Genomic DNA, 15,818 nt, shown 5'->3' on the forward strand with positions numbered 1-15,818 from the left:
TTCTTCTTCCCTGTGGAGTTCTACCCACATGGATTCTAACTCCATACTCATCCCTTCAGTAATATCACTCCTCTCTATCACCCTTACTTTATTCTTGACATAGAGACATACCCCTCCCCCTCTTTTTCCTACCCTGTCCTTCCGGTACACCGAATACCCTTGGATATTGGCCAGCCAGTCATGTGAAGAGTCAAACCAAGTTTCCGTTATTCCCACAAGGTCTATGTCCTCCTCATGTACTAACATTTCCAACTCATCCATTTTATTAGCTAGGCTCCTGGCATTTGCATATACCCCTCTTAGTTTTGTGGAAGTTGATAGTGAATGGTGATTATTTTTATTCCTGTTTGGTCTGAGGTTTTTTCCCGCACAGACCCCCCAAGTGACGTTATGGAACTACTGTCGCTGCTGACTCTAATACTGCCTTCTGTCCTTTGCTCCCTCCTGACTGACTCTACTTCTGAGCCCTCCCCCGTCTCCTAGTTTAAAAGCCCCTCCAACTTTGTGGCCATCTTTCTCCCCAAAAGAGCTGTACCGTCCCCATTAAGGTGCAGCCCATCCTTACTAAAGAGCCGGTAGTCAGCCCAGTTCTCCAGGAACCCAAACCCCTCCTTCCTACACCAATTCCTCAGCCACTTGTTAAGTTCCCTAATCTCCTTTTGCCTATCTGGTGTGGCTCGGGGTAACGGCAGTATTTCAGAGAAAACCACCTTGGAGGTCCAATTCCTCAATCTATTCCCTAAGTCCCTGAAATCGTTCTTTAGGATCCTCCACCTTCCTCTCACTTGGTCATTAGTGCCCACATGCACCATGACCGCTGGGTCATCCCCAGCCCCGCCCAATAATCGGTCTACCCGATCCGCGATATGCCGAACTCGAGCGCCCAGTAAACAACATACTGTTCGGCTACCGCAATCTTTTCGACAGATTGCCCTCTCTGTCCTCTTGATGATTGAGTCCCCCACTACCACAACCTTTCTAACCTTTCCTGAATCTCGGCCCCCCTTCTTCCTGGAGCCGCCACTCCCCTGGCAGCTGGGGGAGGGGGGCGCCTGCTCCAGCACTGCCACCCCTGAGCTGATATCCCCATCAACCTGCAACTTGGCAAATTTGTTAAAGTGTACAAACTCAGGACTGGCCTCCCTGGGACTCATCCCTCTACCCTTCCTAACAGTCACCCAACTGCCTACCTATGATGCCTGCGTCTCCTCTACTCCTCCCACCTCTATGCTGGCCCCTGTCAGCGCCTGATGGGTAATGTCCAAGCTCCTTTCCAGGTTGTTGATGCTACACAGTGTTGCCACTGTGTTCTCTAGATCCAGGATCTGGGCTTCCAGATAAACAAGTCACACACATCCTGCACAGCAGTATTCGCCCTCGATTGGTTCATCAAGGAACGCATACATGGAGCAAGAAGTGCACTGAGTGGCATCCCCAATCCTGTCGGACATTATTACCCTCTACTTTATGGGGATAATTAGTAACAACCTGCTATTCCTTACCTACTCTATCTCTATCTCCCCTGGTACTAAACCTGAGGCACTCACCAGTCGCTAAGATACTCACCAGTCGGTAAGATACTTTCCAGTCCTCCCGGGTACTCAGTCGCAGAGCACTGTCAGTCAGTCGCAGAGCTCGGTCGGTTGCAGAGCACGTCGGTCACAGTCGGTCGCAGAGCACAGTAAGTCGCAGAGCACAGTCAGTCGCAGAGCTTCCTCCTGCCTCTTACACTCAGCTGGCCCAGGAAGCAGAGGAAACGGAGAATGCAGCTCCAGCTGAACTGGTCTGTGCTGTGTCTGTTACAGACACAGCATAGGACACAATGCAGTTCACTCCTCAATAATAAAGGGGCCCGCATCCCTTTTGTTAATTAGCAACAGCATTTGCTCTTTTTTTCAGCTTAGAAGAATTGAGGCTGCTTGAGGTCTAGTCAAATTGCTGTATACTATTAGGCTGTACCTGTTTAGCAAGCCAATGGTTTAGGATACAACGTTGGCCCAGGAGACAAAAGCTATAGTCTGCATGGCTGTGTCACTTATTCTAAAGTAAGGGCTTTTTTATTTGTCTTTGTTTTTTTTTTTTGTGATAGTAAGACTAATGTGAATTTTACTGGTTTAGTGGAGGACTTTATGATTGCTTGAAATCCACCTCACCATAATCTACCTGGTTATGCAAACTGAATATATATCACGGAATCACTAAGAAATGGATGGTTTCTTACCTCTGAAGCTCCTTCCTCTGGATGACAGTCTATCCTGGAATCCACATGAATGTTAGGGCACTGAGGTTCAAATGGAGGTTGTGATTTAGGTGCATCTGTTTTTGAAAAATAAAAATAGACATTTATTCTTATTATTCTATTTTACTGAGTAAAGAGTAAACTGCTGGACAGAGTTATCATTAAAACTAAGGTAACATGATGTTGTGTTCCCTTCAAACACCCAATCACGTGCAGGAAACATATTAAAAACTGGAATTTCTTCTTTGAATAATACTTTTTACTGACCACTGAAATTAATTAATGCTCAAGTGGTAGCGTTAACACGGGTTTAGGCACATCAAGAATTTTTTCTGCCAAAATGCTGCTGCTCCGGAATGCACTGACAGTGGTTTTTTTCTGCCTCTAAATGCTTGTAAATGCCAATGTGCATGGACAAATAGGTTAACATGGCGGCGGTTCCCCATCCGGAGCGGACATCATGGAGGTATAGGACAGAGCTGACACAAGGATACTTATACATCATTATCTGCTGGTATACTTTGCTGGCTCTCTTTCCCACTGAATATATGGAGATATGCTTTCATAGCGCAATGTTTGGTGGCACCCAGGCTGTACTACCCCTGGGCTAATCCTTCCTTTTTAGTATCGAGCTCTGTACCTATCCATGAATGTCCCTTCGTTATTAACTATTATGTTTCTGCTGTGACGTTTGTCCTGCATAACAAACACACAGAGTTATCCATTCTAATTACAAGCAGGCTCCAGACGAAGCCTCTATATGAGGCGAAACATGTTGAGCAACTTGAGCAATCGAACTTCTACTTTTTGTCACCATTACCTGATGTGACGAGACCAATCTCGCCACTGGGCGTTGGAGAAGCCTGGTTGCTCGCCTCCTGCAATATGACTATGGACCCTCTCATCAGCCCAGGCTAAACGTAAACCCCATGGCAATTTGACTGTGTTTGTGGCATCTGAGCGCTGTTTGGATATGTTGAGCGCTCAGATCCAGGCTATCTGGGGATGGGTTGAATGTGGGGGTTCTGTTCAGTAGACTGGGAGTTATGCATTTTTGTGTCTTTTTGTGTTTATTTAAACATGTGGCTAATGGAGCCTTGCCTCTCCTGGAAGCTAAAACGTATTCCTGTAAACTGTAAGGAACAGAAAGCCAACTCCTAATATGGGCATTACAGGAAGTTCTGAGGAGACGGGCGGTCTATTGACACTCAGAGTGATGTGTATTGAGGGCTCGTTAGGGAACCATTGTTCTGTGTCTGACTGTTGTGTGCATTGATTGCCCCCTGGGGCTTCTGTCTCCTTGCATTGGTCAAAGCTATCTGACCATTCCCTGTTGACTCATTTTCAAGCCCTCATTTGCATATGCTGGAGAGGACCTTGGTGAGAACTGCAAGTGCTTTGCAATTGACCAATGGGAAAGCGGTTGTTGGGGGAGGGATGTTCCAATTTCTGCTCTGTTCTTCCAATAAATGTTGTTCCTGTTTTACCCTCATCTCGGAGCTTTGTCTCGTTATTGGTGGAATCTGCTGCAGGGATTGCTATGGTCTTCCATACTCCCTTAGAGAATCACTAAGCTCTTATAAGAGCTTGTGTAAGAGCTTGTTCGTGCTGCACTCTCTGGGGAAAGAGAGGTTCACCCACAGGAACCTGGGGCCTTGTCGTTGGTCCAAGGTGGGTAGGAGATGCCAAGACCCTAACCAAGCTGCGGCGGTTTGTGGAGTCTGAAGTGCTTACGGTGTCTGGTGGAGTGCTTGGAGCCCTCGGGAAGCACTAGGAGCATCTGTCAATGGAGGTACCTGCTCAGGGGTGCCCTGTTCCGTAACACCTGAGTATATAAATATGTATATATAGTCGCAATTTGTGACTATTAGCATTCATGTATGCATAACTAAATCTAGTAGAACTGCTGTATGTTACCTATTTGACTACTCAGCCAATTCTGGGTTCAGTCAATTTTATCAGACCTTCTTCGTTTTGTGATTTATTTGTCTTTTTCCCCCCTTCAATTTTATGTGTGATGGAATTTGAATAAAATTGCTTTTTAAGTAACCTATGTGCCTGGAACATCCTTCTTTCCCAATCTTCCACATTTCTCTATGTAGGTTAACATTGAGGGGAGCTTAGAGGCAGGAAAAAAAGTCAAACACTCCTAAAAGTGGCGTTTTTAACATGCAGAGACCTAAACTGATGACCTATAGGGGCTTTTCAAGCATTGCCCTTGGAGAATATCGGGTACAGATGTTTGTTGCCTTTGCATAGGTGCATGGCTTGACATGTTGGGTATGGACTTACTTGCCATAACCTCATCTTTTATATCTTGCCATAAAAAAAAAACCTGGGTAACTTATTGCATCTAAATGTAACCTTAGAGTATTTTTTTGCAGAATTTTTGTATTTAGTTAAATCGCTGCACTAATTTTGTGTGACGTTAAAAAATGGAACTACAGTTACATTTTATTCTCTAAGGTGTCTTCTTTCAGAAAATATATCATGTTTTGGTGGGTTTTAGGTCATTTTCAGGGCAAAAATAATTATTTTTAAACATATGTGCGAAAAAAACAAAAAAAGCTTTATTAGGCTGATTACTTTTACATAATTTGCAGGTAAACCCCCTGTTCTGTGGTTTGCAGGCTCTCCTGCTCATTCCCAGGAGTCTGGAACTCCAATAACAGCAGTTAGAATGAGCTCAGAAGTTTCCATAAACAGAACTTGTCAACTTCCCCATACTATCACAGAGGGGAGTCTTGCTAGCCCCATTTGTAAAAGCAATAAAGATAAATGTAAAAAAAAAAAAAATTTATTTATATATTTTTTATATTTATTTTTTATTTATATTTTTATTAACAAATGAAAAACTCCAAAAGATAAAGATACAAAAAATGACTCCCCCCCCCCTCCCTTGTGCACACAAACATGGATGCCAACGAACATAGGGCATGCATCTACATCTTATGGATGTAAATGATTGCATAACATACTGTATATTGGGAATCAGCGCACACGCTCAAGTGAGAGAAATAATTTTAGGTCCCTCGATTATAGTTAACGCTAAACTAATGAGCTGAAAAAGCCAGTTACAGCATCAGCTATTGACAATTTTGGGTACCACAAATTGTCAACCGTTTTGCAAGCGCACACACGTTGGAGGTTTGACGTATTTGTCATTTACTCAACTCTACCTCATCTTTTAACCACTTGCCGACCGCTGCACGACTATCTACGTCGGCGGTCAGCCCCTCACAGGCAAAGTGACGTAGGGCTACGTCACTAGCTTGTGAGGGTCTAGGGAGCGAGCGCGCGCCGCCGGAGGCGCGCTCCCGCTCCCGCGTGGTCACAGACCCCCCCGCGCGTGTGACCGGCGGACCCGATGTCCGCCGGTCACTCTGCGATCGGCGGGGGAGAGGGAGAATGTCAGGCGGCTTGTGTAAACAAGCTGCCTGTCATTCTCCCCGGTGTATGAAGGATGATCATACGGTTCTACTATGTAGAACCGTTGATCACTCTTCATACATCTGAAGCCACAGCCAATCACAGTAGAAAGCACGCCCCTAGGGACACAGATAGCCCCTCCCTTTCAAAAAAAGTTAACCCCTTCACTGCCAGTGTATTTTTACAGTAACAGTGCATATGTATAGCACTGATTACTGTAGAAATGTCACTGGTAACCCCAAAAGTGTCAAAAATGTCAGTCAAGGGTCCGATCTGTCCGCCGCAATGTCGCAGTACCGCAAAAAAATCGAAGATCGCCGCCATTACACGTTAAAAAAAAACAACAAAAATGACAAAAATCTTTCCCTTTGTTAGTAAAGGCGATAACTTTTGCGCAAACCAATCAAAATACGCTTTTTGTGATTTTTTTAACCAAACATAGGTAGCATAAAACAAATTGGCCGAAAATGTTAAAAAATTTTGATTTTTACATTTTTTTGGGGGGGAATTTTATATAAAAAAATGTGAAAAATATTGTTATTTTTGCAAAATTTACGCTCTTTTTTTGATTATATCGCGTGATCAAAAAATCGCACAGGTGATCAAATACCACCAAAAGAAAGCTCTGTTTGTGGGGAAAAAAAAGGACGCCAAATTTGTTTAGATACAGCGTTGCACGACCGTGCAATTGTCCGTTAAAGTCACGCAGTGCCGAATCGCAAAATACCCCCTGGTCAGGAAGGGGGTAAAATCTTCCGGGGCTTAAGTGGTTAATTTTGTACACAAAAAGGGAGATTCAGTGTGTTTGCGGGCAGTAAAATATTTTTTTTGTGCATTGTCTTTCCTGAAAATATATTTTTGATAAACAGTTAATAACGCCAATAACGTGTGACATTAAAAAATGTAACCAATATCTTTTTATTATACAGGGTCTCTGGGTTCGGAACATATATAATGTTCTGGGAGTTCAAATTCATTTTATACTCAAAAATGCTGATTTTAAGATGTGTGCAAAGAATGGAAAAGAATAGCTCCAGAGGGGAAGTGGTTAAATAAAAAAGACTGGACATGACCATGACATTACATAGTCATCTATTTGTTTAGGATTCAGTATTATTTAAACAGAGTCAACTATTCAACTATCCACTGATTCACACAGCTGAGGAAGTTTCTGTAAATAATAGTAAGAATAATAATATTATTATTTTTATTATTAATAATATTATTTTGAATGAACAATCTTAAACACACCTAAGAGTCGGTTCATACTAAGGCGACACGACTCTGTACTACTTCGGGGGCGACTTGTGCATTCCCATGCACCACGACTTCGGAGCGACTTGCATGGACTTCACATAGTCTATGCAAGTCGCTCTGAGGTCGCCCCGAAGTAGCACAGGACCCTTTTTCTAAGTCGGAGCGACTTGTGTCGCTCCTATTAGAACGGCTCCTGTAGCGGTCAATGGACCGCGAGGGAGCGCGACTTGTCAGGCTGACAAGTCGCCTCACAAGTTGCGCTAGTGTGGACCGAGTGTAAACCCAATATCAGGGGGATTCAGTCTTTTATTCTCAATATCTCTTTATTGAAAGGTTTTGGTTGACATACCAAACAATAAACCATTTAAAGTACAATCAAATCAAATGCTTGTCAGAGATTCAGCGTTTTGCAAGGGGGGGGGGGAGCAGTGTTTAAGGTGTGTGTGTGGGGGGGGGGTGCAGGGTTTTAAGGAGAATGCAGTGTTTTAATGTGTGTGTGTGTGGGGGGGGGGGGGCAGGGGGTATAGTGCTTGAGGAGGGATGCAGTGTTTTTATGTGGAGGCATGGGGCAGTGTTGAAATATGGGGGATGCAGTGTTTTTAGGAGAATGCAGTGTTTTAAAAGGGGTGCAGTGTTTTTATGGGGGAGGATAGTGCAATGTTGTTATATGGGGGACGCAGTGTTTTTAGGGGGGGGTTCTGTGTTTTTATGTGGGGGGGGTGCAGTGTTTTATGGGGGGCTTGCAGTGTTTTTATATGGGGGTGCAGTGTTTTTATGTAGGGTGTGTGCAGTGTTCTTTATGTGGGAATACAGTGTTTTAATGTGTGGGGATGCAGTATTTTATGTGAGAAAATGCAGTGTTTCTATATGGGTGATGCAGTGTTTTTTATGTGGGAATACAGTGCTTTAATGCGGGGTACAGTGTTTTTATATGTGGGGGATTGCAGTGTTTTTATATATAGGGGGTGCAGTGTTTTTATATATGTGGTGCAGTGTTTTATATGGGGATGCAGTGTTTTTAAATGTTGGGATGCAGTGCTTTTATATGTGGGGATGCAGTGTTTTTATATGTGGGGTTGCAGTGTTTTTATATATGGGGGAGTGCAGTGTTTTATATGGGGATGCAGTGTTTTTATATATGGGGGATTGCAGTGTTTTATATGGGGATGCAGTGTTTTTATATATAGGGGATTGCAGTGTTTTCTATGGGGGAGTGCAGTGTTTTTATATGTGGGGTTGCAGTGTTTTTATATATGGGGGAGTGCAGTGTTTTATATGGGGATGCAGTGTTTTTATATATGGGGGATTGCAGTGTTTTATATGGGGATGCAGTGTTTTTTTATATATGGGGGATTGCAGTGTTTTATATGGGGATGCAGTGTTTTTATATGTGGGGTTGCAGTGTTTTATATGGGGATGCAGTGTTTTTATATATGGGGGAGTGCAATGTTTTATATGTGGGTGGTGCAATGTTTTTATATATGGGGGATTGCAGTGTTTTATATGGGGATGCAGTGTTTTTATATATGGGGGATTGCAGTGTTTTCTATGGGGGAGTGCAGTGTTTTATATGTGGGTGGTGCAGTGTTTTTATATATGGGGGATTGCAGTGTTTTATATGGGGATGCAGTGTTTTTATATGTGGGGTTGCAGTGGTTTTATATTTGGGGGATTGCAGTGTTTTTATATGTGGGGGGGTTGCAGTGTTTTTATATATGGGGGATTGCAGTGTTTTATATGGGGGAGTCCAGTGTTTTTATATGTGGGGATGCAGTGTTTTTATATATGGGGGATTGCAGTGTTTTATATGTGGGGTTGCAGTGTTTTTATATATGGGGGATTGCAGTGTTTTATATGGGCAGTGCAGTGTTTTATATGGGCAGTGCAGTGTTTTATATGGTAAAACAGTGTTTTTATATATGGGGATTGCAGTGTTTTATATGGGGATGCAGTGTTTTTATATGTGGGGTTGCATTGTTTTTATATATGGGGGATTGCAGTGTTTTCTATGGGGGAGTCCAGTGTTTTTATATGTGGGGTTGCAGTGTTTTTATATATGGGGGATTGCAGTGTTTTATATGGGGATGCAGTGTTTTTATATGTGGGGTTGCAGTGTTTTTATATATGGGGGATTGCAGTGTTTTATATGGGGATGCAGTGTTTTTATATATGGGGGATTGCAGTGTTTTATATGGGGATGCAGTGTTTTTATATGTGGGGTTGCAGTGTTTTTATATATGGGGGATTGCAGTGTTTTATATGGGGATGCAGTGTTTTTATATATGGGGGATTGCAGTGTTTTATATGGGGATGCAGTGTTTTTATATGTGGGGTTGCAGTGTTTTTATATATGGGGGATTGCAGTGTTTTATATGGGGATGCAGTGTTTTTATATATGGGGGATTGCAGTGTTTTATATGGGGATGCAGTGTTTTTATATGTGGGGTTGCAGTGTTTTTATATATGGGGGATTGCAGTGTTTTATATGGGCAGTGCAGTGTTTTATATGGGGATGCAGTGTTTTTATATGTGGGGTTGCAGTGTTTTTATATATGGGGGATTGCAGTGTTTTTATATGGGGATGCAGTGTTTTTATATATGGGGGATTGCAGTGTTTTATATGGGGATGCAGTGTTTTTATATATGGGGGAGTGCAGTGTTTTTTTATATGGGAGAGTGCAGTGTTTTATATGGGGGAGTGCAGTGTTTTTATATGTGGGGGAGTGCAGTGTTTTATATGGGCAGTGCAGTGTTTTATATGGGGATGCAGTGTTTTTATATGTGGGGTTGCAGTGTTTTTATATATGGGGGATTGCAGTGTTTTTATATGGGGATGCAGTGTTTTTATATATGGGGGATTGCAGTGTTTTATATGGGGATGCAGTGTTTTTATATATGGGGGAGTGCAGTGTTTTTTTATATGGGGGAGTGCAGTGTTTTATATGGGGGAGTGCAGTGTTTTTATATGTGGGGGAGTGCAGTGTTTTATATGGGCAGTGCAGTGTTTTATATGGGGATGCAGTGTTTTTATATGTGGGGTTGCAGTGTTTTTATATATGGGGGATGCAGTGTTTTATATGGGGATGCAGTGATTTATATGGGGGAGTGCAGTGTTTTTATATGTGGGGTTGCAGTGTTTTATATGGGGATGCAGTGTTTTTATATGTGGGGTTGCAGTGTTTTTATATATGCGGGATGCAGTGTTTTTATATATGGGGATGCAGTGTTTTTTTTATGTGGGGTTGCAGTGTTTTTATATATGGGGGAGTGCAGTGTTTTATATGGGGATGCAGTGTTTTATATGGGGGAGTGCAGTGTTTTTATATATGGGGGATTGCAGTGTTTTATATGGGGGATTGCAGTGTTTTTATATATGGGGGATTGCAGTGTTTTTATATGTGGGGTTGCAGTGTTTTTATATATGGTGGAGTGCAGTGTTTTATATGGGGATGCAGTGTTTTTATATATGGGGGAGTGCAGTGTTTTTATATGGGGGAGTGCAGTGTTTTATATGGGGATGCAGTGTTTTTATATATGGGGGGATTGCAGTGTTTTTATATATGGGGGATTGCAGTGTTTTTATATATGGGGGATTGCAGTGTTTTTATATGGGGATGCAGTGTTTTTATATATGGGGATTGCAGTGTTTTTATATATGGGGGATTGCAGTGTTTTATATGGGGATGCAGTGTTTTTATATGTGGTGATTGCAGTGTTTTTATATATGGGGGATTGCAGTGTTTTTATATATGGGGATGCAGTGTTTTTATATATGGGGATGCAGTGTTTTTATATATGGGGGATTGCAGTGTTTTTATATGGGGATGCAGTGTTTTTATATATGGGGGAGTGCAGTGTTTTTATATATGGGGGAGTGCAGTGTTTTTATATATGGGGGATTGCAGTGTTTTTATATGTGAGGGGGTTGCAGTGTTTTTATATGTGGGGTTGCAGTGTTTTTATATATGGGGGATTGCAGTGTTTTATATGGGGATGCAGTGTTTTTATATGTGGGGTTGCAGTGTTTTTATATATGGGGATGCAGTGTTTTTATATGGGGATGCAGTGTTTTATATGGGGATGCAGTGTTTTTATATATGGGGGAGTGCAGTGTTTTATATGGGGATGCAGTGTTTTTATATATGGGGGAGTGCAGTGTTTTATATGGAGGAGTGCAGTGTTTTTATATATGGGGGGAGTGCAGTGTTTTATATGGAGGAGTGCAGTGTTTTTATACATGGGGGATTGCAGTGTTTTATATGGGCAGTGCAGTGTTTTATATGGGGATGCAGTGTTTTTATATATGGGGGAGTGCAGTGTTTTATATATGGGGGAGTGCAGTGTTTTTATATATGGGGGAGTGCAGTGTTTTATATATGGGGGAGTGCAGTGTTTTTATATGGGGGAGTGCAGTGTTTTATATGGGGGAGTGCAGTGTTTTTATATATGGGGGAGTGCAGTGTTTTTATATGTGGGGTTGCAGTGTTTTATATGGGGATGCAGTGTTTTTATATGTGGGGTTGCAGTGTTTTTATATATGCGGGATGCAGTGTTTTTATATATGGGGATGCAGTGTTTTTTTTATGTGGGGTTGCAGTGTTTTTATATATGGGGGAGTGCAGTGTTTTATATGGGGATGCAGTGTTTTATATGGGGGAGTGCAGTGTTTTTATATATGGGGGATTGCAGTGTTTTATATGGGGGATTGCAGTGTTTTTATATATGGGGGATTGCAGTGTTTTTATATGTGGGGTTGCAGTGTTTTTATATATGGTGGAGTGCAGTGTTTTATATGGGGATGCAGTGTTTTTATATATGGGGGAGTGCAGTGTTTTTATATGGGGGAGTGCAGTGTTTTATATGGGGATGCAGTGTTTTTATATATGGGGGGATTGCAGTGTTTTTATATATGGGGGATTGCAGTGTTTTTATATATGGGGGATTGAAGTGTTTTTATATGGGGATGCAGTGTTTTTATATATGGGGATTGCAGTGTTTTTATATATGGGGGATTGCAGTGTTTTATATGGGGATGCAGTGTTTTTATATGTGGTGATTGCAGTGTTTTTATATATGGGGGATTGCAGTGTTTTTATATATGGGGATGCAGTGTTTTTATATATGGGGATGCAGTGTTTTTATATATGGGGGATTGCAGTGTTTTTATATGGGGATGCAGTGTTTTTATATATGGGGGAGTGCAGTGTTTTTATATATGGGGGAGTGCAGTGTTTTTATATATGGGGGATTGCAGTGTTTTTATATGTGAGGGGGTTGCAGTGTTTTTATATGTGGGGTTGCAGTGTTTTTATATATGGGGGATTGCAGTGTTTTATATGGGGATGCAGTGTTTTTATATGTGGGGTTGCAGTGTTTTTATATATGGGGATGCAGTGTTTTTATATGGGGATGCAGTGTTTTATATGGGGATGCAGTGTTTTTATATATGGGGGAGTGCAGTGTTTTATATGGGGATGCAGTGTTTTTATATATGGGGGAGTGCAGTGTTTTATATGGAGGAGTGCAGTGTTTTTATATATGGGGGGAGTGCAGTGTTTTTATATATGGGGGAGTGCAGTGTTTTATATGGAGGAGTGCAGTGTTTTTATACATGGGGGATTGCAGTGTTTTATATGGGCAGTGCAGTGTTTTATATGGGGATGCAGTGTTTTTATATATGGGGGAGTGCAGTGTTTTATATATGGGGGAGTGCAGTGTTTTTATATATGGGGGAGTGCAGTGTTTTATATATGGGGGAGTGCAGTGTTTTTATATGGGGGAGTGCAGTGTTTTATATGGGGGAGTGCAGTGTTTTTATATATGGGGGAGTGCAGTGTTTTTATATGTGGGGTTGCAGTGTTTTATATGGGGATGCAGTGTTTTTATATGTGGGGTTGCAGTGTTTTTATATATGCGGGATGCAGTGTTTTTATATATGGGGATGCAGTGTTTTTTTTATGTGGGGTTGCAGTGTTTTTATATATGGGGGAGTGCAGTGTTTTATATGGGGATGCAGTGTTTTATATGGGGGAGTGCAGTGTTTTTATATATGGGGGATTGCAGTGTTTTATATGGGGGATTGCAGTGTTTTTATATATGGGGGATTGCAGTGTTTTTATATGTGGGGTTGCAGTGTTTTTATATATGGTGGAGTGCAGTGTTTTATATGGGGATGCAGTGTTTTTATATATGGGGGAGTGCAGTGTTTTTATATGGGGGAGTGCAGTGTTTTATATGGGGATGCAGTGTTTTTATATATGGGGGGATTGCAGTGTTTTTATATATGGGGGATTGCAGTGTTTTTATATATGGGGGATTGAAGTGTTTTTATATGGGGATGCAGTGTTTTTATATATGGGGATTGCAGTGTTTTTATATATGGGGGATTGCAGTGTTTTATATGGGGATGCAGTGTTTTTATATGTGGTGATTGCAGTGTTTTTATATATGGGGGATTGCAGTGTTTTTATATATGGGGATGCAGTGTTTTTATATATGGGGATGCAGTGTTTTTATATATGGGGGATTGCAGTGTTTTTATATGGGGATGCAGTGTTTTTATATATGGGGGAGTGCAGTGTTTTTATATATGGGGGAGTGCAGTGTTTTTATATATGGGGGATTGCAGTGTTTTTATATGTGAGGGGGTTGCAGTGTTTTTATATGTGGGGTTGCAGTGTTTTTATATATGGGGGATTGCAGTGTTTTATATGGGGATGCAGTGTTTTTATATGTGGGGTTGCAGTGTTTTTATATATGGGGATGCAGTGTTTTTATATGGGGATGCAGTGTTTTATATGGGGATGCAGTGTTTTTATATATGGGGGAGTGCAGTGTTTTATATGGGGATGCAGTGTTTTTATATATGGGGGAGTGCAGTGTTTTATATGGAGGAGTGCAGTGTTTTTATATATGGGGGGAGTGCAGTGTTTTTATATATGGGGGAGTGCAGTGTTTTATATGGAGGAGTGCAGTGTTTTTATACATGGGGGATTGCAGTGTTTTATATGGGCAGTGCAGTGTTTTATATGGGGATGCAGTGTTTTTATATATGGGGGAGTGCAGTGTTTTATATATGGGGGAGTGCAGTGTTTTTATATATGGGGGAGTGCAGTGTTTTATATATGGGGGAGTGCAGTGTTTTTATATGGGGGAGTGCAGTGTTTTATATATGGGGGAGTGCAGTGTTTTATATATGGGGGAGTGCAGTGTTTTTATATGTGGGGGAGTGCAGTGTTTTATATGGGGGAGTGCAGTGTTTTTATATATGGGGGATTGCAGTGTTTTATATGTGGGGTTGCAGTGTTTTATATATGGGGGAGTGCAGTGTTTTATATATGGGGTTGCAGTGTTTTATATATGGGGGAGTGCAGTGTTTTATATGGGGGATTGCAGTGTTTTATATATGGGGGAGTGCAGTGTTTTATATGTGGGGTTGCAGTGTTTTATATATGGGGGAGTGCAGTGTTTTATATGTGGGGTTGCAGTGTTTTATATATGGGGGAGTGCAGTGTTTTATATGGGGGATTGCAGTGTTTTATATGGGGGATTGCAGTGTTTTATATGGGGGAGTGCAGTGTTTTATATGGGGGAGTGCAGTGTTTTTATATGGGGGAGTGCAGTGTTTTTATATGTGGGGGGGGGGCAGTGTTTCTATGTGGGGGTGTTTTACCAGGGAGGATGGTTCGTGGTGGTAGCTACCCGCACAGACTTGTAATAGACAGTGGAAGGTACCTCTCTCCCTCCCTCCCTCCCGGAGATAATGGGACATGAGTCTCTGTAAAAGTTGGAAGAAGCAGGCAGCGCTCCGACACCACAAATCCCCCGACACCTACCTTCTCCTGTCAGTCAGTGATGACACCTACCTTCTCCTGTCAGTCAGTGGTGACACCTACCTTCTCCTGTCAGTCAGTGATGACACCTACCTTCTCCTGTCAGTCAGTGATGACACCTACCTTCTCCTGTCAGTCAGTGATGACACCTACCTTCTCCTGTCAGTCAGTGATGACACCTACCTTCTCCTGTCAGTCAGTGGTGACACCTACCTTCTCCTGTCAGTCAGTGGTGACACCTACCTTCTCCTGTCAGTCTGGAAGCTCTCCAGCCCTTCACACTCCCGAGTGATAGCAATCCTCCATTGCAGAAGCTTACAAAGACGATGATGAAAAGCACCGACAAATACATTGGGGCTCCGCAATACTTCCGAGGGTTATCCATCCAGAACTGCTGAGACCTCCACTATATACAGTACGGGAGGGGGAGGGTAAGTAACACCTCCTCCTCCTGGGTGGGGGTTAGATAGAGCGTCACTGACCCCCAATATGGGGGGAGACATTAGCACTGTCACTGACTACTAACAGCAATGGTGAAATAGCACAGGCAGCACTAACCACCAATTGGGGACTATTTTTTAACCACTTCCCGTCCAGGCTGGTGCTCAAAAATTTTGGGGGGGGGGGGGGGGGGGCGCAAAAAGAAAAATGTAATAGGTATTGCTTAGCGGCAAAAAATGCAGTAAAAAAATTGCATGACTTTGAGGTCATGGTACAGGCATGGCACAGGTGATGGCATAGGCATGGCACAGGTGATGGTATAGGCATGGCACAGGTGATGGTACAGGTGATGGTATAGGCATGGCACATGTGATGGTATAGGCATGGCACAGGTGATGGCACAGGTGATGGCATAGGTGATGGCATAGGCATGGCACAGGTGATGGCATAGGCATGGCACATGTGATGGTATAGGCATGGCACAGGTGATGGCACAGGTGATGGCATAGGCATGGCACAGGTGATGGCACAGGTGATGGCATAGGCATGGCACAGGTGATGGCATAGGCATGGCACAGGTGATGGTACAGGTGATGGCATAGGCATGGCACAGGTGATGG

At 42.5% G+C, this 15,818-nt stretch overlaps 1 protein-coding gene across 1 annotated transcript in view; it reads right to left on the minus strand.

The window, feature by feature from the left end:
- LOC309550280 (maltase-glucoamylase-like) overlaps positions 1 to 15,818 on the minus strand; it is a gene marked incomplete at its 5' end in the record, with an annotated part of 526,737 nt that overhangs the window by 496,728 nt on the left and 14,191 nt on the right. The window contains 2 exons of the mRNA XM_082250685.1: positions 2,154 to 2,163; positions 2,222 to 2,316. Of these exons, the coding sequence (XP_082106811.1) occupies positions 2,154 to 2,163; positions 2,222 to 2,316 (105 nt within the window). The remainder of the gene's footprint in view (positions 1 to 2,153; positions 2,164 to 2,221; positions 2,317 to 15,818) is intronic.

The sequence above is a fragment of the Pelophylax lessonae genome, assembly GCF_965119305.1.
Source record: "Pelophylax lessonae genome assembly, chromosome: 3".
In the NCBI taxonomy this organism is placed as follows: Eukaryota; Metazoa; Chordata; class Amphibia; order Anura; family Ranidae; genus Pelophylax; species Pelophylax lessonae.